General features: G+C 44.3%; 2 protein-coding genes across 9 annotated transcripts in view; one reads left to right on the plus strand and one right to left on the minus strand.

Moving 5' to 3' along the window:
• Positions 1-1,484: 1,484 nt before the first annotated feature.
• Positions 1,485-7,340, minus strand: LOC143376119 (uncharacterized). Of its 2 annotated transcripts, none has more exons than XM_076826041.1 (11): positions 6,775-7,340; positions 6,489-6,677; positions 5,847-6,103; positions 5,390-5,561; positions 4,986-5,167; positions 4,639-4,875; positions 4,456-4,558; positions 3,294-3,356; positions 2,926-3,020; positions 2,686-2,842; positions 1,485-2,606 (listed from the first exon to the last, which is right to left on the minus strand). In XM_076826041.1, exons 1-11 carry the CDS (start codon positions 6,866-6,868, stop codon positions 1,819-1,821), a joined length of 2,337 nt encoding a protein of 778 aa, XP_076682156.1. In that variant the 5' UTR covers positions 6,869-7,340; the 3' UTR covers positions 1,485-1,818. The 2 variants fall into 2 exon arrangements, with proteins under 2 accessions (XP_076682156.1, XP_076682155.1); XM_076826040.1 differs by having other exon boundaries at positions 3,294-3,365; positions 6,775-7,339.
• A 4,335-nt stretch (positions 7,341-11,675) lies between these two features.
• The window catches only part of LOC143375998 (pleckstrin homology domain-containing family G member 5), a 52,587-nt gene continuing 38,278 nt past the window's right edge, over positions 11,676-25,984 (plus strand). For 2 of the 7 annotated variants that reach the window (XM_076825770.1, XM_076825771.1), the window contains exons 1-5: positions 11,678-14,593; positions 15,124-15,533; positions 16,631-16,721; positions 17,523-17,610; positions 20,270-20,375. In XM_076825770.1, the coding sequence (XP_076681885.1) occupies positions 14,458-14,593; positions 15,124-15,533; positions 16,631-16,721; positions 17,523-17,610; positions 20,270-20,375 (831 nt within the window). In that variant the 5' untranslated portion in view covers positions 11,678-14,457. Of the gene's footprint in view, positions 14,594-15,123; positions 15,534-16,630; positions 16,722-17,522; positions 17,611-20,269; positions 20,376-25,984 lie in introns of all 7 variants that reach the window. The other 5 variants (XM_076825766.1, XM_076825769.1, XM_076825772.1 and 2 more) reach the window with 5 other exon arrangements.

Genomic DNA, 25,984 nt, shown 5'->3' on the forward strand with positions numbered 1-25,984 from the left:
GACACATTTGAAAATTATTTATTAAAGATTTGTTGGTATCATTTTTTTTACAAATATTTATTAACCGCTATGTAATTTTTCTAACTTATAAGTATTTCTTTAGGAATAGGAAAATATTTATTCTAATTTATTAATTCTTACAAATTTACTTTAATACAAAGCTAGTCAGATTTACATCTGAATAACTCATATTTATAAAAAAGAAGAGATAACCTTAACTAGGAATTAACGCAGCTTTGGTCAGTGAAAGAAGATTAAGAATTAAGATAACAAAAACTTGCAGGAAAAAAGTGTCTAATAATAAAAATGTTATAAAATGAATGTTTATACAAAGAAAACGTCTGGTTACAAATTTGATATTATAAACAAATATCGTTCAAATAACATATCTGTTACTTAATGACTCAGACTTTCCTCAACTGAGCTTTCCATACATACTCCAATTCAACAAATATTGCTCAAGCAAAGGGACAAGAAATTTACAAAATATTTTGCAGATACCGATACTTCATTGTTTGTAAATTTAACTCGACATAGTGACTTTGCGTGAGAACAAGGAAAACACGTTGACTTCTGTTATGCAGATGTTCTCTTATACATTTTAATGTATCAAAGTTAACAATATCATGCCAAACCAAACTTTGACTCTCGATCACTCCATCCACTTATCTCTGATATATTCTATAGAATCTAATTACTATTAACACTACTACTAAAGCTAAGATCTACAAATGAAATTTTAAAACTGTATCAAATGTTTATATGAAATAAATTATGATAATGCAATAGACAGGATGTTTTTTACGACATGAAGAACACACGAAAAAACTGTCATGCATGGTGGCGATGTTTTATTCTATCAAGTTTCCATATATTTCACTGTTTATTTCTTTCAATTGAAAATGAGTTATTACACTTATCATAGGAATGGTGTGTAAGGCCCATACTTACAATACATTGAAATAATCGATTTTAACGTTTGTCGAACGTACTTCGATACATCTAACGGCACCGGATGTAAGTTAACCTCTCTGCATGCAATGGATCACTCACGATTTCAACTATTTTCTCAGTCGTAATGGTCTCTTTTTTTATTCCATCGTATACACAAGAGATAGATCGAAAACAAAGATAAAAGGAATAAGTCGGGTATCCTAGAACCTAGTATAAACCTCGTTTGCACTTCGTCAGTTTCGTGTACGCGCTACATAGTAATTAGCACGTAACGGAAGTGGAGTTTTCGAGCTCTGGAGAGAGTTAAGAACAACGGTTGATGCCCGTTTACCGGAAGTGATCGAAATATAATGAGTTACTGCGCGGAAAATGCAGACTATATTGTTACAAAATAATGAAATTCAGGAGTAATCAAACTGGACAAAGGGGAGAATGGTTGGATGACGCAATGTTTCTAATTGTTCATCGACGGGATTGGGATAGATCGGGCAGAGGGAGGAGAAAATAAGACGATACACGCAAAGTAGCACTAGGGGTAAAAATCTGACGTTCTATTGAAATAATTACAAAACTGTTTGGATACTATGTTACAAGTAAACGAATTATTCCTCGAGTGAGCCTAACGAATTGAACAGGAAGTGACCCAATCGCTCTGACATCGCTAACGCGCGCGCGCACACGTGGAAAATTTCAATGGACAATCACAATGAAAACCTTAGCTTCTGGTGTTTATATATGTGTCTATCTATCTATGGAGAACAAAAGGTATCTCTCGTTTCTTTTTATTCGTTCCTGTATGAATATCTCGAAAAGTTATTATAATATGAATATGTATATACAACCTTGGCTAGAAGTTGGTCAGGTTCAATTCCTGTACCGATGCGACGACGATCTCTTACCGTCCCTGTGATTCGACTGCCTTGACCTTGATCGCGATTTTCTATGATCCCTAGATCTAGATCGACTCCTCCTCTTGCTCCTGGAAACGTAAGACTCGGAACGCTTTCGGTCCTTGGAACGGGATCGAGATCTGTCTCTGCCCCTTGATCGGGACCGTGTTCTTCGCTTGTCCCTAGCGCGTGACTTGCTCCGTCTGGTGGAATAGGATCGACTTCGTCTTCTGTCCCTCGAGTGGGAGCGGGACTTCCTCTTTCCCCTGGAACGTGATCTTGACCATTTCCTCGCGGCCGAGCCGGATCTAGATCTGCGGCAGCTCCTGGAGCGGGATCTACGCCGCTTACGATTTCTCGATCTCGATCTGTGCTTCTTGCCCGACCTATAATTGCTCGAAGACCTTGAACGATACTCTTTACGTGAAGACTTTATCGATCTAGACCTGGACTTGCGTTTTCGACCACGCTCGGAAGAACGAGACCGGGACGACTTTCTCCCTTTCGATTTACTTCTACTCTTTGATTTCCTCTTTCGGTAATCACGCTCACGAACTTTGCTCGATCTTTTCTTCTTCAACGAGTTACGACTCGAGTCGGAGCTCGTGGAGTCGGAACTGCTAGATTCGGAGTCGGCTGACCCCGACGGAGTATCGGTCTTTGCCATATCAGACGGCACGATTTGTTGCTGTGGACTTTGTCCGCCGCTCGATAAAGTTTCAGACGCTTCTCTTTGATTATTTACCGTTTCTTTTTCATCAACTAAAGTAGTGATGTTACGGAGTTACGCTTAATGATGTAATCACACGTCTATAGGTTTTTATTATATCTCGAAACATACCTGAGTCCTTGCAGCTTGTATTACCAGTATGATTTTCCTGTTGCTTATTATAATGCTCCTCGTAACGTTGCTCTTCCCTCTCATCCTCCTCCGCCAGACGCGCCTCGATCTCCTCCTCCGTCTTTTTGAACGCTTGCTGCCGCCGTTTCAACGTTTCCTGTAACAACAACGTACAATCCCATTTATAAAGCTTCTTATTCTTCTCCCGTCAAACAGATTCTGTGAAAGTGTGAAACGTACTATCAGCTCTTCGTCGCTGTCATTGTTCTGAGCCTGGACGTGTTCGTTCTGCTCCTCCTCACTCTCGCTGTTGCTGTCGCCATAGATGCCCAGACCTACACGAAACGTCTAGTTTATTATGCTTGTCCAGAGTATGCCTTTCTTTCGGTTCAAAGTAAAGACATACGCTCGACCACTAAATATGCTGCTGCTATGATCGAAAAATGTCCTGAAAGACATCTTCACTTTTTACGATAACTTATAAGCGAGCGTGGCTACAGAGAGCGCAGCAAATGCACGGAACGCATTTTTACAAGTGACTGACATTGTACACACGACCGGTATCCTAGGATGGCCGTGCGTAATATTGTAATGGCGTAGGGACTTACCAAGCTTACGAGTGATCTGAGCAAGAGGGGCCATGTTGTTGAGGGATGCGACGGGGGTCTCTCCTGCAGGGACTTACAATACACACGCATTTAGTACCAAATGGCTAAAAGCTATCATCAGGATACCCCCCAAAATTAAATGGTACTGATTCATCACCGATATCGCACAAGGAGAGTCGATCCTGCCTTCATTCCTCATATACCTTAAGAAATCTTTATCGAATCCCTTTAGAAATACAAAACTGAAACTTCTATAGACGTGACGTTAGTAGCACATTACAACAATCACATTACATACGACCATATATGGTAGAGCGACATCAGTCAAAATAGATACAGATATTTGTGTAAAAAAATTAGAGGCGTGTTGTGGCTTTCTGATAATTACTGCATGTATCACAAGTATTGTTTAAGGCGAAGCGAATTTTCTTTTTAAGAATAACAAAAAGAAAAGTAGCATTCAGAAGGAAAAAAAAAGTATAGAAATCATTTTTATAATTCGAACACGTGATTTGTCTGTTTCTTCGAGTGTTTTAATAGTTTTTACACGATTCGCATTTCCAATTTCGAAGCAATCGATAATAATCGGTGTATTTCGTTTTGATCAACAATTAGACAATTGAGAACTCAGTGACTTGCTTGTACAGTGTTTGAATTCTTATTACACTAGTTACATAGAGTTTCATCACACAATTGTTCACCGCTCGATTTATTTGTCGGATTAATACAGTTCCATTTCATTATCTCTAAGAAATGAAGATAAAGCGACTTGGTAAAAGAATATTCGAAACGAGTAGTGGTATCAAAATGCAATGCTCGTCTGTACTAAAAAAGTACGCGTTTAAATCGCGAGAAAGTCGGATGACACGCTAATTTATAGTCAGGACTAGTTTGCTGATTTTATATTAAAAACAGAGTATCACTTATGCTACGTGTACAAATCCTGGAAAATAAAGTAGGATATCCTGAAATTATCGAATAAGTAACTCTATGAATTGAACAATCTCTGTTTAATATTTAAAAGCTTATATATTACAGAAATGGGCAAATAAAATTCACCGCAACACTGCACGAGACTCGTGTGAATCAGATTCTGTGCACTGGTGAGCGAAAGTATGAAATATATCAATTTTGTTAGTTGTATCGTGTGTATCTGGGGTACCTTTGGCACGTGCGCGGCTCCAAACCTCTCTGCATATAGAACCGATTTCTTCGTTCGTTACCTCCAAAAGTATTTCCGTAAGCGACCTCCGTACCTTCAACATCTGCACAACAACAAAATGTTGCGATGTAATCGACGCAACTATGTTACAAGATGGCCGCGTTTGGTACGCATGGTGCTCACCACATCCTGCAGGATTTCCTCCCTTGTCCGCTTGGGTGTACCTAAACTGGTGTTAGCAGGGATGGTCGGGCTTCTGTCGGTATGCGTATGTGCATCCGGCGAATCCGCATCCCGAAACCGCGATTTCCGTGGTCGGAGGAGAATGTCTGGAGTACGTTCGAAATTTTTCTCAGCTACTTGTTGCGTACGTATCCCCTCGTCAAGTTCTTGCTCTGTTTCCTTTTCGGAATCAGAATCCTATATTCCCAAAGAGCAACACAAAACATTGCCATCATGTCGTTCGCGTGAACACTCATGCAACTTTATTTGCGTTGTACGTAATTAATTAAATGCATTCAGACACCTACAAATTTGCTTTTACAAGGGTTCAGAACCGCCCGAGCTTCGTCTTCGGCTTGCTTACGGGCTTCTAACTCTTGTTTCCTCAGAATCTCCTGTCTCTCCCTTTCAACAGCTTTCTGTTTCTCTTTTTCCATCTTTTCTAAACCCTCCCTAATCCATGCTGGCAATTGCCTACGTTTTGCCGCGTCTAGAGTAAAAATATTCTCACCTTATCAACACTTTTACCATGACCGTCTTGTCATTCAACCAACACTATTGGGACACTTGTCAACACGGCCACACAAATCCATTAAATCTTCGTAATAGGTAATAATCGGCAATGTACATACGTAAATTATAGCTTTCATGCACAGCGTGTGATTCGGACATTTCCAGTCACACCAGCTTTAGATGTATATTTGGGACTTACCTATAGTTGTAGTGGTATCTTCCTCCGGTGTCTTCTCTCGATCTTCTCGGCACCGCACATTGTCGATGGGTCTCATGTGCGGTGCTCTACTTGCGTGCCTCACTCCCTTCATAAAAGGGGGTGGCTGAGGGGGTATTGTAGTCGGTGGCTCCCCGGACCAATAATTACTGACCTAAATACAAAACACTAATTACCTGTAAATTTCAAATCTAACCCACATCTCGTTTTCACGTCCATTCAACGGAAGGGTTAATGGGAATTAAATCAAAATAACTTCGAAATGTAATTGGGATCGCAATGAAGTGAAAGATCTTTTAAAATTTACAAGTATCGAATAAATCGGCAGGTTTGACAGAATTTAATGCGTGGTGTTCTCTCTTTATTAAATCTAAGGAAAGTGGGAGGTGCGGGAAGGTGAAATTAAAGCTATGTACTATATTAGAAATACAATTTTAACCTGACTATAAGGTTGTGTTGGAGGTACTGAATTATAAGAATACAACGACGGTGCTGCTGGAGGTGGCACACTAAATTCTGACGTTGTCGATATAGTTGGGGCGGGTGGAATAACTGGTACTGTAGGAATTCCTATAGGTTTTCCATCGGAACCTATAGAAACCCCAGGGGGAGGTACACCAGTCCACTCCCAAGTACCTGCACCTGAACCCGATGTGTTCCAATGGCCCCACTGATTCCATTGGTTCCAAGCTTCAGCTGACATTAAAGAACAAATATCGTACAGCAATTTTAGAAAAATAATTAAAACGTCAGTTTAGAATTATGAATTATATACTTCTCTGAAACTAAGGTCATAAAAAAAAAAACAACAACAAAGTCATACACAGAAAGCGACACTACACCACTAATTAATCACCTGTCTTGTAATAAATATGCAGATTATATAGTATCTTATTGTAACAAGCTGAAAAATGTGATAAAATAAATAAAAATTCACTGCATTTTGGAATTTATTTGTAACATTCTGAAGTACATTGAGCTCGATCATGTATTCCTCTGTTTCACATTTCGCGTGACTGTAATATAGGCAAATGTATGGTACGTTACGATTAGCCCTGCGAGTTCAAGTTCTTTACATTACCTGATCCACTAATAGTAGGCGCAGGTGGGGCTGGCGGTATGTCATCTTCCTTGGTGTCCATATCCATAGGAGCTTCTCCGCTACCATCGGTCCCAGGACATATAGGATTAATGGTAGGCGGAGGCGGTGCTGGTGGCACTACAGTCTCTTTCATTTTGATCCATTGCTGAGCTAATGCTGCCCAGTCGACTGAATAGCGATCAAGAGTTTTGTGTGTCGATTAGAAGCTGTACGATGGTGGAATCGCGTACACATCGGATACTGAAATACTTCTAACTCCATTTACCTTGATCGTTACTCATGTTTTGATAAGCGGAAGGATTCAGGGCCCATTGAGTCGGGTAATCCTTTCCCTCGAACATATCTCCACTCATTTTCATCTATTAATGCCCTCAGGGAGAAATGATAACTGTGAATCCAGCGAGTTTTAACCTTATACGAGATTAGCGCGAGCATTAGCGAGCGACCGGAGCTTATTGTATCGTCAAACACGGCATTATCGGCTACATGGTGGAAAAACACTTGGATTTTGTTGCTTTTTATCACTTTCACTGCACCGATCGATGCTTTAATACAGTTCGGAGCGCCCTATCGCGATATACGTTACTTCTGTCCAATGTACACGACGATTCACCGAAAGTTTATCCACGCTCGGGGCAGCGACGCAAGCCACAAATTAGCGGGGCCGATTCGCGTTTTGACTAAGAAACTTTTACATCTCCCACGTATTTTACACTCGTCCGACGTCTCAAAGAACTGCCAAAACTACTTTACCGGAAAATATCACATCTCCACTAATGTCGGCCGCGAGGTGTCACAATTCTCGTGTGAGGGCGGATTTTTATTAACACGAGGCAACTATAACGCCATCGCTTAATGCAATTATTCCCTAGATAGAGTACAAAGTGGTACTGACATCTGGCGGCAGTTAAAGTAAAGTGAACCCAATCGCCGCAACCGTGAAATATCAATTGTCTTGTCGCGCACTCTACGTTTAAGAACGGCAATTCTAGACTACTGTATATATTCAACTCAATTGCAGAAGTCTGTAAAATAACCAAGCGCTTCTTTTCTAATTTGTCGTTCGGCTCGTGTATGTACAGCTGGCGCGCCAGGAGTCATCGATGATGAGTAGGGCGCTATTCTCAGTTGCTACTTATTCTTAAGCATGCGGCATCCTCTATTAACCTAGTAGCTAGTAAAGGATGCCGAATGGTTAAGCATTTGCTTAAGAATAAGTAGCGACTGAGAATACCGTCTGTAGATTCTATATAGGTAATTCCTTATTCTGTATTTTGCACGTTTCTCAGTCGTGAGAAGGTGTATTATGAACCAAGGCATGTGTGTTTCAAAAAATCTTCTTGATAATCAGAATATTTTGTTCAATCTTGTTAAAAGGACTCCTATTTAGTCGAGTAATCGATAGAATTGATGAAAGAATTGATAAATCGTGGATATAATGCACCGTATCATGCACACCCACTTAGAGGTCCGATCTCTATCGCGGTTGAGAACTATAACTGAGTGCTCGGAACGTCTTTCGATGTGTTGACGTTGGAGGTTGTTGCCGAGCTCGGTTGTTTTCGACAAAAATGGTCGAAACTGCGGTATGTTATAGAGAATGGCAAGGCAAATATTTCTTCCTAATAACATTTTTCGATATAGCGTCTATAACAAAGTTATAAGCGTTTGAAATGTGATACCTCTCAGCAACCCGGGTTGCCTTTGAGGATCAAATTTCAAAGGCCTGTAACTTAGTTATAAGACGTCGTATAACGAAGTGGTATTATGAAAAGATGATCGCCTTGGAGTCCTCTACAACACCCCGCAGTTTGATTACCAAAATTCGAAATTTGGAAAAATTTGTCAAATGTGAAATATGTCACCTATCGTTCTAGCAGATTTGGAAGCAAATTGCAACGATATACTTGTCTCCTTCATTTTCTTTCCTTCTCTATAAAACTCATTCTGCTCCAGCTTTTTCGAAAACTGATTCATGAATGCCTACTTCGCCTTTGTCTGGTTACTTAGCTGCCCCTTTAAATGCACCACTCAATTGTTCAGTCCGAAACTTAGCGGCTTAAAGCAGCCATAGTCTAATTCGGTTGTGAAATCGCGTTGCTGAGGGCAGCGAGGGTGGATTGGCGCGTGTAGTTGGTGGGGATGAATGTACCACCCTGTGCCAGGTGTTCTGCCACGCGGTCGACTACAGTCTCCTGAAAAACATCGCGGGTTCACGGGCTGTGGAGGCAATTTCCCCAACCAAGTTCCTGCGAATGTATTAGCCCCAGGGCGATTGTAATTTTAATATACAACTGTGATTAAGCAATAAATATTATTAACTATAGTTCCACAACGAAACCAACGAGACTTTTTAATACAGAACTATCGAAATTAGTGTTTTCCTCTGGAACTTCAGTGACCCACGTTCTTCGTATAAAGGAAGCTTATAGAGGTGCAACTTCGGTACGAAATACTTATAATCGGTGACTTAAAATGTATTTTCGTGGTGTATACAAATTATTATTATTTAAAGAAGGAACGCGTCTGCCTGAATTTCTTAAATCTACCTTAATCTCTTACTAGAGATACTTTATTTCCCTCACGAAGGTCCGCTTGTATACGACGAGAACTGAACGGTATCTTTCATTGATCAGATACTCAAGATCGGCAATGGATTGATGGAAACATCTTCCACCGGTCAATGATGCAATTTGTGTTCTACACGGCGCTGCACTTTGAGGTTCGAGAAAACTAGGATCCCGCGGCTGTTACTCCTCCGGTTGAGGTAAGTGCCCACCATGCATTGTTTACCCAATTACGTCCTTAATTACCGAATAACACCACCAATGCAATAGCGAAGCCATTCCAACTAATGTATCGCCGTTTACTCTTCTGCGCACTGAATATTTTGCTCTGGACTTAATTCTGTCCCGTGAAATGCAACGGATTTCTAAAGCAGGTTGTTGACTTAATAAAGACGTCGCTGAATTGCGCCGGTTTCACTGGTTCGTGCGCCTGCATTCAGACAACTCTGTCCACATAATGCACTGCCAATTTGTGCCCTCCCCCCAGCTTAATGGACTCTCGTTGCTGATGGCGGAACAATTAAAAGTTGAAAGAAAGGTCGCCCTCCCGGGTCTCGATTTAATTCGATTCAGTTAGCTGTACACCATATTCCACGACACCCGGTTCATCGCACACATTCTCGAGAATAGTCTACTACTGGGCAATGATGAAGGAAGGTCCACTTTGTGCTGATTTTATTATTCATTAGTATCTAATAGCACAGCTCGGGTTCCCAGCTGCAAGAGCCTCGTATATAAATATTTCTTGCAGTACTTTTGATCTAGTGCAAACTTTTTATCGAATATACTCTACAGGGGTTCACTACCTCGGCTATGTAATTCTAATTGAGCCGGGGTTCTAGGACCTATACACACCGGTGCACATATTCCTCTTGCACGACGCAGGCATCGGACAATTTCTCAGCTTTGTCGGTGAAAAACGTGGTCGCAATGGCCTCGTTGGTGCAAAATCAGCACAGAGACAATAGTAAAGGGAGTACATTTAGGTTAAACGTTTATCGATTCCCGAGAACGGTTCGGAGGAAAGGCGATTCATGCGCTCGGACTCTCCGGCGGACACCTGAGCGAGTCCTTAGCTGGCTAAAGATGCCAAGGAAACGACGAAACATGCCGAGTAGGCAGTTCAGCTTGCACGGCTGATTTAGCCTCCGAATGCTAACAAAGCCAGCAGAGTTAGTTCCTCTTCTGTGGGACCGAGCCCGCACAGGAAATTGCGCAGCCGGAGGCACACGCACCCTGCGAATTTTTCTGACAAACGTCGTACGCCAGTTCACACAGTCTTCCTTTGCAGAGCCCCGTCGTATCGATCCGCTTACTTTCGCGACCTAGAAATAGACAATTCGTATCGACATTTTCGCACGTGTGCCAGGGGATGCGTCCTAAAGTTCGCGACCAACCAAACATTGGGGTACTGAGCTGACGTACAGGCATCTGTCGCAGCGATCCCTCAGCTTCCACTAGCTGTAAAAACCTGATTACGCCCACGTGCACGTGCGGATTCGGTTTCTGTAATTTAAGCGAGCCATAATCTTAATTTCGGTCTAGATTTCGATTTCTGAACGAATACTATGCTGCGATTAGATTCCCAGCTTACCGTTACTAGGGATTTTCTTTGGGGAAAATGGAAACTTGGGATGAATGGATTTTACTTTCGCCCACGTTGCAACCTTTCTAATACTCTATCTTTGCCACATATGCCACAATTACTTTCACTTCAGCATCGTTACCTATTCTTCGTATCACAGAGGCAGGACGGTCGGACAAGTCGTCGCAGCATTATAATCTAACTGCCTCTGAAAGACGCTTGTCCTCCTAATTAACATCTTTTATACGATTCAACGTTCCTAAGAAATATCGATACCTGCTTTTCGTCGTGAAACAGCAGTCACAAAATTCGTCTCGTTATACTCGACAAAGGTTATTTCACGGCACCTGAATGTCGAATGCGCCAGTGCGTTTCTCTCCCGCCGTTAATAAAACGACACCGGTTTATAGCCGTCTCGCAGCTACATTAGTTCTATAACTTTTTTACAGTATAGGTACTACAGATATTCGCGAATGCCCTTCGTGGTCATTAAGGGAACGTAATGGCGCCTGGGTCACTGAACACTGCTGCTTAACCGTACTACTGTCACGAGTTGATTCCCCATGGAATGGAATTACCGAAAAGTGTTACATCATTTTCATAGAGGTCTTCCTTCTGGGAAAAATCGATTTTGAAACCCGCGAGGTGCGCATGTATTTGCCTGTCACCCAGCACCCCAACTTCAAAATCGATTTCCTCTAAAACGAAGCTCCGCGCGGAAAAACCCTATCCCACCTATTCGCTCCGCTCTCTTATAAAGGATCACTTCACACTCGCTGGTACCTATTACGAAGCACCCAGTACCTACATTATGAGCGCGTATAATCGCCGCGACTGGAGAATCGCACGAAACTAGAAGCCAACCGCGGCGCAACTGAGCACCACTGATATTCCACATTTTTCCTTCGCCGATCGACGGTTTCTTTCCCGGATCACCTGTTCCGTTCCATCGAACGACCGTTCGTCTCTTTCCTGCTAGCTCCCCCCTCCATATTCGCAGGCAAAACGCTTACCTTGCCTCACCTGTCTCCTTAATTTCTTAGCCACGCGCGGCCGCGATTTTCGCGCTCGCGTTTACGCACCGTGGCGACGCGATATCGATGGAAGCCAGCATCGAAGCCCCGCGATAAGGCTGCGTTATCTCGACAGTTCTGCCGGGATCTGTTGGATTCAGTGTCTCGCGTAAAATTGCTGTCCGCCGGGCGATCGTCGCAGGAATAGCTGGCCGCGCGCTACCGAAGAGTTTTATCGTGGATTCGGGAGCGTTTTCGCGTCTGTGCACCGAACGGAGCCTTATCACTCCGATAAGCCGCGTGGAAGTGTGCCGTGCTCGATAAGTGGACCTCGTCTTCTAACTGGACCATCTGTTCTTTAATTCCTTTGTTTACTATGGACGATCGCGGGTCATCAACTGGTGCAACCAATTAATGTTCTCGCTCTACAGGATGGGCATTTAAAATAAGCTGCGCATACGAAGATCGAGATCATTTGGCACTTTTCTGAAACTACGATCTCGTTCGAACCCAGGCCTCGTGTAATCTTCCTCTGCTATTGCAAATCTCGTGCAACAGAGATCATTTAGAAACCCGCTGTACCGAAGTAATCGTTGGAAATATCCAAACGGTTCAGGCGTTAACACCTGCGAATGGTTAGAGATTACGTCACATGCCACGGTCGCGAAGTCAGAAAATCTGCAGTTAATCCGCGACGAGTTAATGATCCCACCGTGCTTGTCGGATGCATATATTTCCTAGGATTTACTAGCGATAGTTTTCAAGATCCCTTGCCGCTGCTTTAATCGGGTGAACTTCGCGCCACCTTCAGCAAACCTTATCAGCGCATTCACGAACGTGGCAACGTGTTACGTGGAACACGGCGCATCGATTTAACTAATGTGAATTTCGAGGCTGAAATTGGGAGCACTAGTAGCACCATTATTCCTGCTTCGTAGCCGGAAACTACGCGAGTCCTTCATCGATCCATGGAACAATCATTTGCTCTAGTGCTGTTGACTTTTAGTCACCAATATTTCGGATGTTTTATCATTAACTGATTTCTGCTTTAACGTATTCGCATTTTTCTGAAATATTTTCTCGATAATGAATAGCAAAAGTATTAGAAGAAAATACAGTTTCAATGTCAAAACCAAGACCGCCTTAAACCTGCACATTCGCAGCTCTATCGTAATGCAAACAAATTATTTTTCATTTAGATTCTCGAGAATGAGCGATAATGTCGCGATACGCTCTTACCTTTACAATAGCTTTAATTGTCGATGACGGAGCACGACTATACATAAGTACGTGCACATTTCGCTTTAACTGCAGGTTCCGCTAGAGAAATACGGCGCGTAAAAATTTGTGCAGAAAATATCGCATACTTTCCACAGTTGAATAGATTAACGTGAAATCGATTTGCCGATTCGTCGCTCCACCTTGCCCCAAATCAACGACCCGATGACAGAATTGGAAATTCTCAGTACTGAAGTAGACGCCAGCGCGAGGCGTTTTTTGACTTCCTGGAAAGGAAAAACGCGCGATTGCTCGCGCGATAACTTCGATATGGTTAATTTATGTCGCAATGATAAGAAAGAAAACACGATAAGGGAAAACCTACAGTGATACCGCTTAAGTGCGCCTCCAGTGCGGTCGATGCAGTTGTTGAAACATTGCGAATACAAATTACAAACGAACGTGGTATATAATAAAATTAAAGCTCTATGTGAATTGTTGGAGATTGTTTAACCAGCCTACCGCGAAAGCAGGATAAACCCAGTGACTCGTTTAGTAACAGCAAATATATATATATATTCATACCTTAATCTGAACAAAGCCTGAGCTGAGGTGTCTGAAAAGTCAATAACTAGCGGCGCCAATAATTCACAAATTTTATTGTCTCACTGCTGGCGCTGATAATGATTTATTTCTGCAGCCATAATTAATCACGGATTTAGCAGCTTAATGGAGCCGCGTGAATATAGGATTTATAAACACCGGTAACTTATTATCAGCGCTTGCGGTGATATATTATGGCCAATACGACCTCTGCGCTCAACCGAGAATCAGGAAGGACTGCACGAGGACGCGCGCAAACATCCCCCCTCGCCAACCAAGGACTAACGTGACTGGGAGATGACCGTTCGCAAGTCGTACAGAAAATAGGAATCCCCGAGCATCGCGTCAGCGCCAATCAAATATAAACACCGTTCGTCCCTTCCAGGTGGCATCCAACGTGCTCGTCAGTGCTCGACCTTTGTGGTACCGATACATCGCCCCAGAGGTCGGTGGGGACGTACGGCTATTGGAACGTAAGCGGCTGAAATCGAATAGGTTCGCGCGTGTCTATGATAATTATACGAATTCTGCATCGTAATACGATCATGCCGATTCGTTCGGTTTTGCGCGCACATAATCGCGGCGATTGCCGTTACGTTACGGTCCACCGCAGCGAATGCCAGCCGGAGAAATTCACAATAACCGGGAGGAGTGTATCAGCCGGGGCGGTTTAATTGTTCACTCGAACGCGTTATCCGCGTAATTCGCCCGCGGCCTCGAAAACGACGGCGTTATTGACGGTTCATCCGCAGCGCTTTAAACGCTTCGCGTGATTGGAGTTACACGTGAAACGATCATTTATCTCTGGCCAGCTGACCTCGAGCGAAATGTGGCCAACTATTTTGCGAAGTGAAACGCGGCCAATTCGTCAAGCCGGGGCGCAGTGAATTCCAATTTTTTTTCTCTTTCTTTCTCTCCCAAGTCAAACGCGGTCGTGCGCGCGTCCGCGTGAACTTGGCACAATGACAACGCTGAAGACGGACGAGAAGAGGGCTTCGAAAAAGTCGAAGAGGACTAGCCAGAAAGCCTCCAGCGCGAGGGCGGTAAAAGCACAGCAGGAGGTATCTGCGAACACCGTCGAATCCAGAACAGAATCAGGTACTGCGTCTGGGTTGGACGAATTTCTTTGGACGAAGGACTGTTGTTTAATATTTGTCGTAATCCGCTTGGCACTAATATCCCATCTCGTTGCTTAAGGGGAATCCTATTTTACGGCCTCAAAAGATAGCAAAATTTGGGATTCTTTTTTTAAGAAACTAGCGCTTCGATTTATTTGAAATTTGGATCATGTTTTATGCATCTTTGAAGATGTCGCAGTAGTTTTTATTGATTTTTATTTATAAATGTAGGAGTTATGCATGATCGACCATCACGCCGCGCAAAATCATGGAAGATAAATATACACACCACAACTCCTATATTTATTATTAAAAATTAATATAAAAAAAACTGCAACTTCTCCAAAGATGCATAAAAACGTGTTCCAAATTTCAAATAAATCGAATCGCTAGTTTCTTTAAAAAAATCCGAAATTTTGCTATGGTGTTAGCCCAAGAAATTGGATCCCCCCTGTTTTCACTCTATACTATTCCCCTGAAAGAAAGGCATGCAAAATTCTTTTTCCTCAGAGCTATCGGGCAAGAACCCGGCGGACCGCCTGAGCGATGACAATGTCCCGGGCTCCGACCTGACAGGGGACGCTGTGAGATCGAGCGGGAGATTCGAGCGGAAGGCCTCCTTTCGGCGGAAAATCGGGTCGCTAATAAGAAGCAGCGCGGAGTTACCGGCTGTGATAAACCGCGGCCTGCAGCCGATTAGGCGGAGTCTAAGCTTCAGCAAAGACTTGAACCGTCTGCAGGAGCCCTCAAAACCCTCTAGGCCTAGCAGCGCGCAATGGTATAACAGTTTGGTCTCGCTGGTGGAAGATGAATGTCTCGATGAACTGGATATCGCACCTCCGAGGAACAGCACGTCCGAGGAACTGCTTTCTCCGAAGGTTCAAGTCACCAGGACGCGGAGTTTCACCGACACAACTTTCGTAAGATTCTCTTTTGTACGGACACAGTTATCCACCGGGATCTTGGCTCGACTCGACCCCCTAACTAGAGCATTGTGCCGGTAAATTGCCGCGGCTTACATTTTCATTCATTTCTTCCTCCCGCGACCATCCAGCAGCGCGTTTAGCTTAATCTTATTAGGGTGAAAGGTCCTTTGACGTTTTTCCAGCGTGGCGGATCAGCTTCGCTCTATCGATTCAGGGGATTCTTGAATCTGACCAGCGCCGTGCTAGTTACGTAATCCTCACCACCGCAATTAAAGCTTAATGAGCGTTCCCATTGAATTCGAATAGGATTTTAAGTGAATTTGAAATGGAAATTGAGTCGATGGCGAAGTCACGTCACGGAAGATGGATTTGCATTTGTATTTGCTATAAAATTCGAAGGTGGAAACAGTGCTGGAACGCGACGAAGGGGATGGAATTGGCTGCGTTGTTGGTTCTTAATAAATTTAGCCGCATAAATGAGTTTGTTTAATTTAAAATAGCGGGGTGCGCGCTAAAATTAAATGTTCCTCGCTACGTTACATTGAACTAGATTTTCCCAAATGACTCTGAGAATATTATACCCAGATTTGAATGCGTCTCCCATTCGAATCAAGTTTTAATGAGAAATCCTCCTTAATACCTGCATTCGCTGGAAACATGACCGATTAATTTTGCGCGGCACTGCAAGGCTCGTAAATAATCGTGCGCCATCATATTAAAAAATAACGCGAAATGATTGGACCACGTCCTCTCGGCTGCCGCGTGCAATCGCGTTCGAATGTAGGAGGCGCATTAAGCGGATGAAAATATCCGTAACAGTGCAATACTGGACAGCGAAAGATATCTGCCTCGGCCACGCTAGAAAAAGGTCGATTTTAAATAGAAGCGTTCTTTCAAGCCGACGGTAAATCCTCCAGTCCATTCTTTCACGAAACAGGAACCTTCGTCTTGTCCGCTGTGCATCTTTTATCGTGACCAAGATGAACCTCCGCTGTAAACCCTTTCCCTGCCCGCTCATCTATCGAGGCTTCCTTAATTTTCATGCCCGTTCGAGCGGCAAGATCGAACGTAAAAGAAATTGCGTTTTCCAGCAGGCTAGAAGTCCAAGACGACGGGTGAACGCGCTTTTGAGCAAGACCGCCCCCTACGGACGACACAGCGAGCATTATGATTCCACTATAGGTAACCGCGATGCATAATTAATTTCTCTTCCTCGTGCATACAGAATTCTACGGATTAGCTTTAATATTCAAAAGAAGAAAAATAATATTAGTGGGAATATCAGACTATATATGTCCCACTTCAAACTTTTTTTAGGGGTTTTATTAAAAAAAGTAAAACAATATACTAATTAGACTTGATATATTAGTTCACAAAGTACACGAAACAATTTATTTACAATAATTTTTTTCATAGATTAGTTATGATTTTTAAGGTTCTTTAGACCACAGCAGGATAAATGGCCAGCTTGATTCTTGATATCTCCCTTGCATAAATGGATCTGAAAAATAAAATGATAGTGTGTGAAATAATGTTGTCATTATCGGTTGAAGAGCAATTTCTTCTATAACTTGTTTAATTAAATTTTTATGCACAATTACAGTGCAAAATTTTGCAGGATGAAAATTAATTTATCTTTAAAGTGCCATAAATTCTTTATCTTTTTCAATTAAAAAATTTCGCCCGTCAGCCCATAATGGCAACATTATTTTACGAGAATATTATTTTTCTCCGTTGGTCTAAAGAGTCTCAAGAACCATGTATAATTTAATACAAAATTATAGTAAATAATTTTCTTCGTGTACTTTATGGACTAATGAATCATATGTAACAAGTATTTTGTCCGATTTTCTTTTTTTACTAAAATCCCTCCAAAAAATTGCTAAAGTCATTCATTTTTGCCGCGGCTTGTAAATGTAACCCCTCAAAGCTTTGCAAAGAGAATAGCGAGTAAATCTCCTGTTTCTACGTTCTACTGTCCAGATTTAAGTAATCCACCTTTCGAGGCCAGTAGCCTCCCAGCCCTCGCGCACACTGCCACGGACGAGCACGAGAACGGGCTCAAATCACCGTAAGTAACATTTAACATTTTCTGCTCGCGAAAAGTGTAGCTTCCTCGAATCGAATGGAAGTAATATGTTTGAAAGTCGGTCGCGTCGGGGAATTGCTAGAAGCCATCTTGCTTTCCTCGTTCCCAGACGACGTCGCGACAGTATCAGTCCCGACTGGGGTGGCCTTTTGTTATCAACAACTTCCAGTTAATTAAAGTCTCTTTGCTAACGCGGCGAGCGACCCGGCGTTCCTTTTATTTAAAGGAAACCGAGCAAATTGCCCCGCTCGAACGGCTTGATTTACAGACCTCCGTACAGGATCCTCGTAACTCGTGCCTCGATATTAGCTACTCTCACATGTCAGCCAGAGCAGTGGGGTTGCGCGTGCATCGGTGGTGAAATACGGAAGGGTGCAGTCTTGTTATCGAAACCATTAATTCCGAGGGAGACGGTTTTGCTGACGAAAAAATAAGGGAGGTCTGTCGAGGGGACCTCGCTCGGTGATCGATACTCCGGGGGGAGGAAAAGAAACTCGAATTAATCCAGTTGCATATAGATTCGGAGGACGAGGCTCGATGCCTGCAAAGACACCCGCTTCCCCGATGAATATAACGGGATTGCTTCGCCGATGAAACTTTAAAAGCTCTCGGTCCAGGAGCTTCTGCGAACCAGCCTTAACAAGCTGCTCCAATGTATTATTCCTCCGCGTAGCCTCAACAGTCGTTGCACCCAGTTTCTTCTCGCCGGATTCCGTTCCCGAGATGCATACCCTCGCCTCCGCGAAACGGAGGGGTCATTCCTTACCACTTCGAATCACCTTGCACTACAAAAGCATAAGTTTACGTGCCACGTACGTAATTGGTTCGACCCAGTTGCTAACAATCCCGAGAAGTACCCTAGCCGGCGCTAGCCTTGAGCAATTCCGGTTATTCTTTCTCCGGCACACGTTCAGACCCCTTTAAACCGGCTCATAAACAGTAATGTAAGTCCGGCGAGGATACACCTGATTGGATTTCTTTCTAATGAATCCTCGAGGAAGGTCAGAGGGCAAACTGAACGAGTTAGGCTTGATAGGAGTCGAAGGAGATTTCAACATTCCGCTCCCTCTACTTTGGCAAGCCAGAGTAGAATCGTGAAACCCAGCTGCGGATAGTCATCGCGCAGGGAGACGGGAAAGTCCCATTGAATTCTTTTACGAAATTTTTCAAGAAGATCAAAGATCAGCCCAGCCGCGGTTCCTCGACGGGAATCAAGAGAAGTCGCCGATTTCTTTCCTCTCCGCTTTAATAATCCAAGTAGTAACGCGAGCGTAGGCGATGTAACATACGTAAGACTCACCTGTGGTTAATTTCCCTTGAAAGGATTTCGAAGGAAGAGGAAACGGAGGGAACCCCGGCAACGCCAACGCACAGTGGATGTGTGCCTGGAGGGCTCAGCCCGCGGTGAACGGGCGAGAGTCCGGAATAGAAGGTTTTAATCAGCGGTAGACACTGTGTTTCGTCGAAAGGGAAGGAAAACCGTGTATGTGCGCGGGATTCTTAACGCGCTCCTACTATTCGCGCCTAACGCATCGACGAGTCCAGAACGAACCGAGACAAAAACCTATGGAACAGACTGTTTCCTCGAAATCCCTTTCTCATTCCCTGCAGTATTTATCTCTTGGCGAGATTAAAACACTCTGGAAAGGTTAAACGGGAAGCATTCTGAGATTATTCCTTCGGAAGTGTGCGTATCTGAATATACTCCACCCTCACACATCCTCCGCCCCTAGAAATAAGAAATGGCACGACCAGTTTTCTCCTTTCGAATTACGTGGAAAAATTTATCCGCACGGAACACAGGTTGTAATTAATTACCGAAATGGGGGATAATGGAATTTTCGCTTTTGTTTCATTTCCTTTCGATCGATATGGGGTTCTACCCACTGCCCAGAGAATTAATCGCTGAGACACGCTGAAAATCTGATATAGCAATTTGTTGGATTTCACTCGAATTTACGGGCCGTTATTAATTCACCCGGCGGCCATTAATCATTCGCGAGGTTCATCAGCGCGCGCGTGACAATATCGAAAATCAGTTCGGTTTCCATTTATTCGCTATCAGCCGTTGCGTATACGTACGTAGTACGTATACACCGAGCAGATTCTTCGAATGAAAAGGCTCCCCCAAGTAGAATGATAAATTATGAACATTCTGGGTTTGATTAATTGCTGAAGGAGATTCTCCGACGGAGGAGCAAAGAAAAAAATTATTTCGGTTGCCTAATTAACGCGATCCGAAGAATCTTCTTTCACAGAAGCGCACAGAAAATTGGATTCTCTTGCTGCTTCACTTTTTCACCCCCCACGTGTACCTACGTTCGTAGAAAAATTCATACATTTGATTTTAAAGAAATTATAAATTGCCTTCTGGACATTCCCCATTTTATCATTCCCTCTGCATAATTTATATTTGCAAATATTAAGAGCAAACGTATTCACCAGATGAGAGGTAGTTTATTAAATCGATCCGCGTCCAATAATTTGAGCTATGTTGACCAGGAAGTTGGGAAAAGCAGGAGTAAAATGAGCTTGAATCCGTGTCCGGCAGTGGATACACAGTTATCTTTGCTTCCCCCCTCGTATTTATAGAATATCCGCCGCGAGAGTTTATATTTAACCAGTTAACTTTTTGTTTCAGCCACGAAAAGGAGCAACAGGTCAGGAACGAATGGAGAAGCCTGAAAGCTGGTGTCCGAAATTTGTCTCTGCTGTATCTCGGACAATTCTCCGCGAAGCATCACTCGGTAAGTGCCTGGGAAGCAATAATCATTAGTTCAACGCGTGTCTACGTACGCCCCGAAAAAACGGGACTACCCCTGAGTTCCTATTTCAGGATAAAGCGATCGGTTTCTGATTTGCGAAAGAAAATAATACTGTTCACTTGCAATGTACAGTGAATTCTCGTTATAAGCTCATTCCGATTACGCGTTGTAAGCTCGCCGCCAGCCCCGAGCGAGCCTATAACGAGAATTTACTGTAATTGCATCGCGCAAACGGATCACAGCCTAATAAGACTGATACTGAGTCGAACCCGACACTCTGTCCATGGTAATCAATTAAGCCTACGAAGGCAGCCGGCAATCGATTCGGTAACTAGTCTTCGTCAACATAGAGCAAAGTAATCGCAGCGAATATTTCACAAGAAATACTCTTCCTCGATCTACTTTGGCATTAATCCTTTTGGGGGATGACTCTACCTACTCAATGTTACCACGATTTTTTTAATTACTATTCAAAAGGCTCCGCTCGTGGGAATAGGAAAAACGTCGGAACGTGTTAACCGGCGGAATATGTCTCAGCGAACAATCCGCGTTGTCATGCGGACGAGCCCAAAGGAATTCCGCCACAGTCGCCAGTTGCGTTGGCCCTTTGAGGCCGAGCCAAAGAAACGTCTTTCTCTGCCTTTCGTACGCCCGTCCCTTTATTAAGCGATCCTGAATGGTCGTTGGTTGCTTATTACTCCTAATAATTGTGTCCTGCGTCGGTAGTTCACCGCTGAAGTCGAGGGAAAGTTCTGTCCGTGAAAGAACGTCCTGGCGACGGTATCGCGGCTCGTCCCCCTTTGAAGTTTTCACACGCCGGATCACCGTAAGAAATATTTAAAGGGATGCAACGGAATTGCAAGGTTTCCCTGACGCTCCTTTGCTTGTTTCTTTGCATGAAATAGAAAAGACTGTGGCTTCCTTTGGTGCCTCTCCCGTGTTTACTTTTGTGGTCGTTCCGGGGGCATCGAAAGGGTGGCCTTTTCTTCCGGAAACGGATTTCCTTTGGGGAATGCGGACAGGTAGGTTTCGAGATTCAGTGGTTCGTGCATTCCTTCCGCGTCGTTTGTTTGGTAACGCAAGATTATTGTGAATTCTAGTAACAGACGTTGCAGAGTTTTATTGTTAACTTATCGACAAGGTACAGCTTCGATATTAAGTCGCGTTGTATTTGTGGCCTGATACTCATTTTTATCGCCACGGAGGATTAATTATATTTCTTCATTAAAGGGAGGCTGCGATAACTATAAAGTTATAGCACCGGTATGGCGTAAACGTAATTACTCGTTCTCCTTCGCTTATAGCCCTAAAAAATGTGTAATAAAAAGCGCGATAAAACTGTTACGAGAACGCTACGTCCCACGGAGATTGAATTCTTCAGATAGACGCACTCTAATCGCTCCTTATTCCAGGATATAACAAGATACTTTCGCCGAACTTTCCCAGCAAGTTTTCCAACTATCCCATCAATTACTCCAAACTCTTACATTCCTTTCTGTTTCGTTTTCGTTATCGTACGAGCAGACAATCATCTGACAAATGTATAGCGCCGTCGGTGACCTTTGCTCACGCACATTCTCAGGGACAAAGTTAAGCGAACCGGTCGCGTACCGACAACCGTAAATTACTCCGTCAGGGGTTCATTCACTAACCCGTGTTAAGTGAGCACGTTCTGTCCGTTTTCGTGAGCAATTCCACGATCCCTTTTTCATTAGATTACACTGTACTTTCGAACGGTATCGCGGACACGAGCAAGTTGCCAGGGATTAAGGCGCAAAGCCCTTAGCGTCGAATTCGGCCCAGCAGAATCGGGAAACACGGATTTATTGTTTCGACCGTACCTATCGCCGGCGAATCTATTGGAAATCGTGTGGATTTTTTCCCGCAGCGCCGGTGACACTCGGCAATGTAAATACGATCGCGCGAAGGGGGGTCGATCATTAAATTCGTCGAACACGAAACACGGTCGCGGCGCTTTCAAGTTTTCTTTGCATAGGGCCGCTCGGCCATCGATTCCTCACCCCCGTGCTATTTTTTTTTTCTCTCAACAATAGAAACGCGGATCGATGGAGAAATTAATGGGCGTTCTTCCTCAACGCGAAACCCTCGCTTCTGATAGCTTTCCAGGGCGATGGAGGGATTACAACCCCGGTCGGATTTATTTCGTTTGTACCATCCCTCCTTTTGCGCCGCTTCTTTTTTGGAGCAGGGTGAGAGGTGTTCCGCCACTTCTATCGCCATCCGCCGATTTTATTTCTCCCGGTGTCTGGTATTCAATAGGCCCATCGGATCGTGTCGCTTATCCCGCTCTCGTCCGACGAGATCGAATAGCGTCCCGAATTTGTGGAAGCGGGCGTGTGAAGCTGGTCGATGTAACGTTTTGTCGGCAACTAACTACCCCCGCGAATCAGACAACACAGGGATACTGTCTCTGATCCGGTGCACACGGGCGTCCAAGCTAGAGATATTTTTATTATCCTGCCTGCTGGGAACACTCGGGAAATCTCCAGCGGGATGGCACGCTCGAGGTTTGTAGTAAACCGAAACAAGGTAAAGCCTTTGAGTTGTGAAATCAACGCATTTATCGTGAGAAACGGCGGAAAGCAATGTAGGTACCTCTCAGCAACCCGGGTTGCCTTCGAGGATCAAATTTCAAAGAACTGTAACTTTGTAAGAAGACATCGTACAACAAAATGATATTAGGAAAAGACGACCGTTTTGGCGTCCTCTGCAACACCCCGGAGTTTGATTGCGAAAATTTCTAAATTTTTGTAAAATTCAGCGATCTTGCAATATGTGCGGTGTAGAGGACGACGAGGCAAATAATTCTTCCTAATAGCATTTTTCGATATAGCGTCTATAACAAAGTTATAAGCGTTTGAAATGTGATACCTCTCAGCAACCCGGGTTGCCTTTGAGGATCAAATTTCAAAGGGTTGTAACTTTGTTATAAGACATAGTCCGGCGAAATGGTATTAGGAAAAGATAATTGCCTGGACGTCCTCTACAAAGTCCCGGAGATTGATTGTGAAAATTCAAAATTTTTGTAAAAGTTGTCTAAAGCCGCTGCTAATTTATTAAAACATCCCAGAGACTCCCTTGAATTCTTAGGACCGAAATTAACTACTAACTTGTACTTATGGAGGAGAAATTCTTCTGCAGCTTCAAGTTTTTGCAGAGAATTAAATCACTCCGTTCACTTAATGAATCTAAATTCTGGCATAAAATGTTTCATCGACAGTTCCTTTGATACTTCGGGCATATATTTAATTACTGCAGGTATTTCGAGCTGTTCAACTTGTCAATTAAAAATGTTGCGCGTACCGCAAAATTTTTCCCAACACACAGCCCAATCATCGGGCCAAGTTGAAGCAATAACTTGACCGAAGAAAACAGCGCTGCATATTTCCGCGTTCACCGATTTCACAAGGGGATTAAAACCAGCTATTGGCTCGTAATTTAGTTTTCTTGATTGTCAAGGATTTCCCGTTAAGCGCATTAAACCCTGCCACTCATGCTCCCTTTTTCTCCCGTTTTCCCCGTGTTTCAGAGCTGTGCGCGCGCTTTACAGTTTAAGTGAGAATGACGAGAAAGGGAAGAAAGTAGGATCGACGATAAAAGGAAAGTACGATAGCGATGGCGAGCTGAGTGGTCACAGGAATGGGATGTCACGCGGGAAGGGAGTAGAATATGTTGTTTATTTCCTGAACACTTCGGCCCTATTTCCCCGGCTGATTTCCGATGTTTCCACGGAAAATGAGATGTCGAACAGTAGTACGCACTTATGTCACCCTCTTTGCCTCTACATTACTCCAGAATTTCTTCTAATTCACGCGTTTCTGCCCCTCTAAATGTTTCAAGCGAACTGCAGCTTGTCTTCGAAGGTTCGTTAACTTCGCTTCAATCCTATTCGCCATAAAACCCGGCTGAAAGTAACAGAATTGCCGCTGCAGAGCATTCGTCGACATGAACGTTGAACAAGTGAAATATGAGGAATCCCCAGCTCGTTAATTTGCATTGCACATTAGCTGTCGATTTCCTTTCGTTTCGCGGCCCTCGGTCTTCAGTCCCGCCATCGATATTTCCTACGCGCTGCGACAGACTTCTGGAACTTGTAGCGCGGCTTAATTAAAACAGCCCCGAATTAAAATAACTCAGAAAGTTCCGGCAAGTGCCGGCTCCCGAAAGAAATGTCAGCTTGCCCCGCGGGTCGTCGAAATGCGCCGCCCCAGCGAGCCTCCCGTCTCACGCAGGCAATTTCTACGCCGCTTCGATGGGGGGGAAAAAAGAGGCAGAGAAGGTGGAACGGAGAGTTGACAAGAATGAAGAAGCCGCGCGGGCAGAGGCCAGGGAACGAAGCGCGTGGGGAGGAATGGCGTTGGGTGTCCGCGCAGTTTCCAGCCACCCCCCGTCCACGGGTGAGCCGGCACGAGGGGGTGGGTTGAGTTCGAAATGACGGAGAACGGATTTCGCCTCTAGTAGGACGCGCGACTTCAGCCCGGTAAGATCGACGCCGCCCTCGCCCCCGAGAACAGAACGAAAGCGCGGTGATAGAGCGTCAGACGGACGAGCGTGACCACAATTTCCGCCGCGGGCTGAGACGCTGTCGGGACACCCTTCCCCGTCCCTTCGACCCCGAGAAACCAGGGTGACGGAAGAGGGGATATCGCCGGCCCCCCTGTTGACTTTCCCGTTCGCAATCTTGGGGAAGTATAATCGGTTGGCCGGCCGGAAGGGAGAGCCTGAGGTAGGGTAGCAAAACGCGCGAGAGCTCGGTTTCGCGGGTAGAGACGGGATTGGAAAACAGAGCTGGAGAAGTAGAGAGATAGCCGACTAGCTGGAAGCAGGGGAATATATACCTCGACTCGGAGGAGATCGTAGTTGTCCGCTTTGTCATTCGTCCCGCCTGCCCCCCCTCCTTCGGAGTCTGAGATGACCGGGATCGTTTCGTGCGCGACGACCGACGGGGGTTGATTCTGTGCTAGAGGCCACGCACGAGAGGACGCAGGAACACTAGACGTTTGGGTCGGTCGCCCCGAGATGAGAAGGAAACGCATGAAAACGAGCGAGGCACGGTGCTTCCGGGATACGTAGGATCGCGGACTGCTGGCGGTATAGAGCCGAGGAATCGGCAAGTGCGGAGGGAGAGAAAGAGGCTGCGTCACGATCAGGGCGGAAGTTTCGATTAAAGAGATACACGGCGCACACCGTCGGTCGGTTTTATGTAGGAGGACTAGTGCTGTAGCAACGCTCGCGATGGCATCGTCGATGAAAGTCGAAGGTAACGTTGCCATTTCATTCGATATAGGAACTCGCGGCCGGAAAATCGAGTCTCCTACCGAGCCCGGGACGATTCGATTCCACGGATATTGCTTCAGTTATGCCAGTCTCAACTTCCTTTTTAGCAACTTTCTTTTCTTACTCGTGGGACCATTTACTCGTAGCTAAGGGTGATTACGGGGAGATCCCAAAGCTTTCATTTCTTTTCTGCCACACACTGCTACGACACCTCAATGAATCATTTTTGAAATTACCCAAAGAAGAAAGACTCCAGCGAATCCACTTTACCCGCTGCTTCGGAAAGAACAATT

This window comes from Andrena cerasifolii, chromosome 13 (genome assembly GCF_050908995.1).
Source record: "Andrena cerasifolii isolate SP2316 chromosome 13, iyAndCera1_principal, whole genome shotgun sequence".
NCBI lineage: Eukaryota > Metazoa > Arthropoda > Insecta > Hymenoptera > Andrenidae > Andrena > Andrena cerasifolii.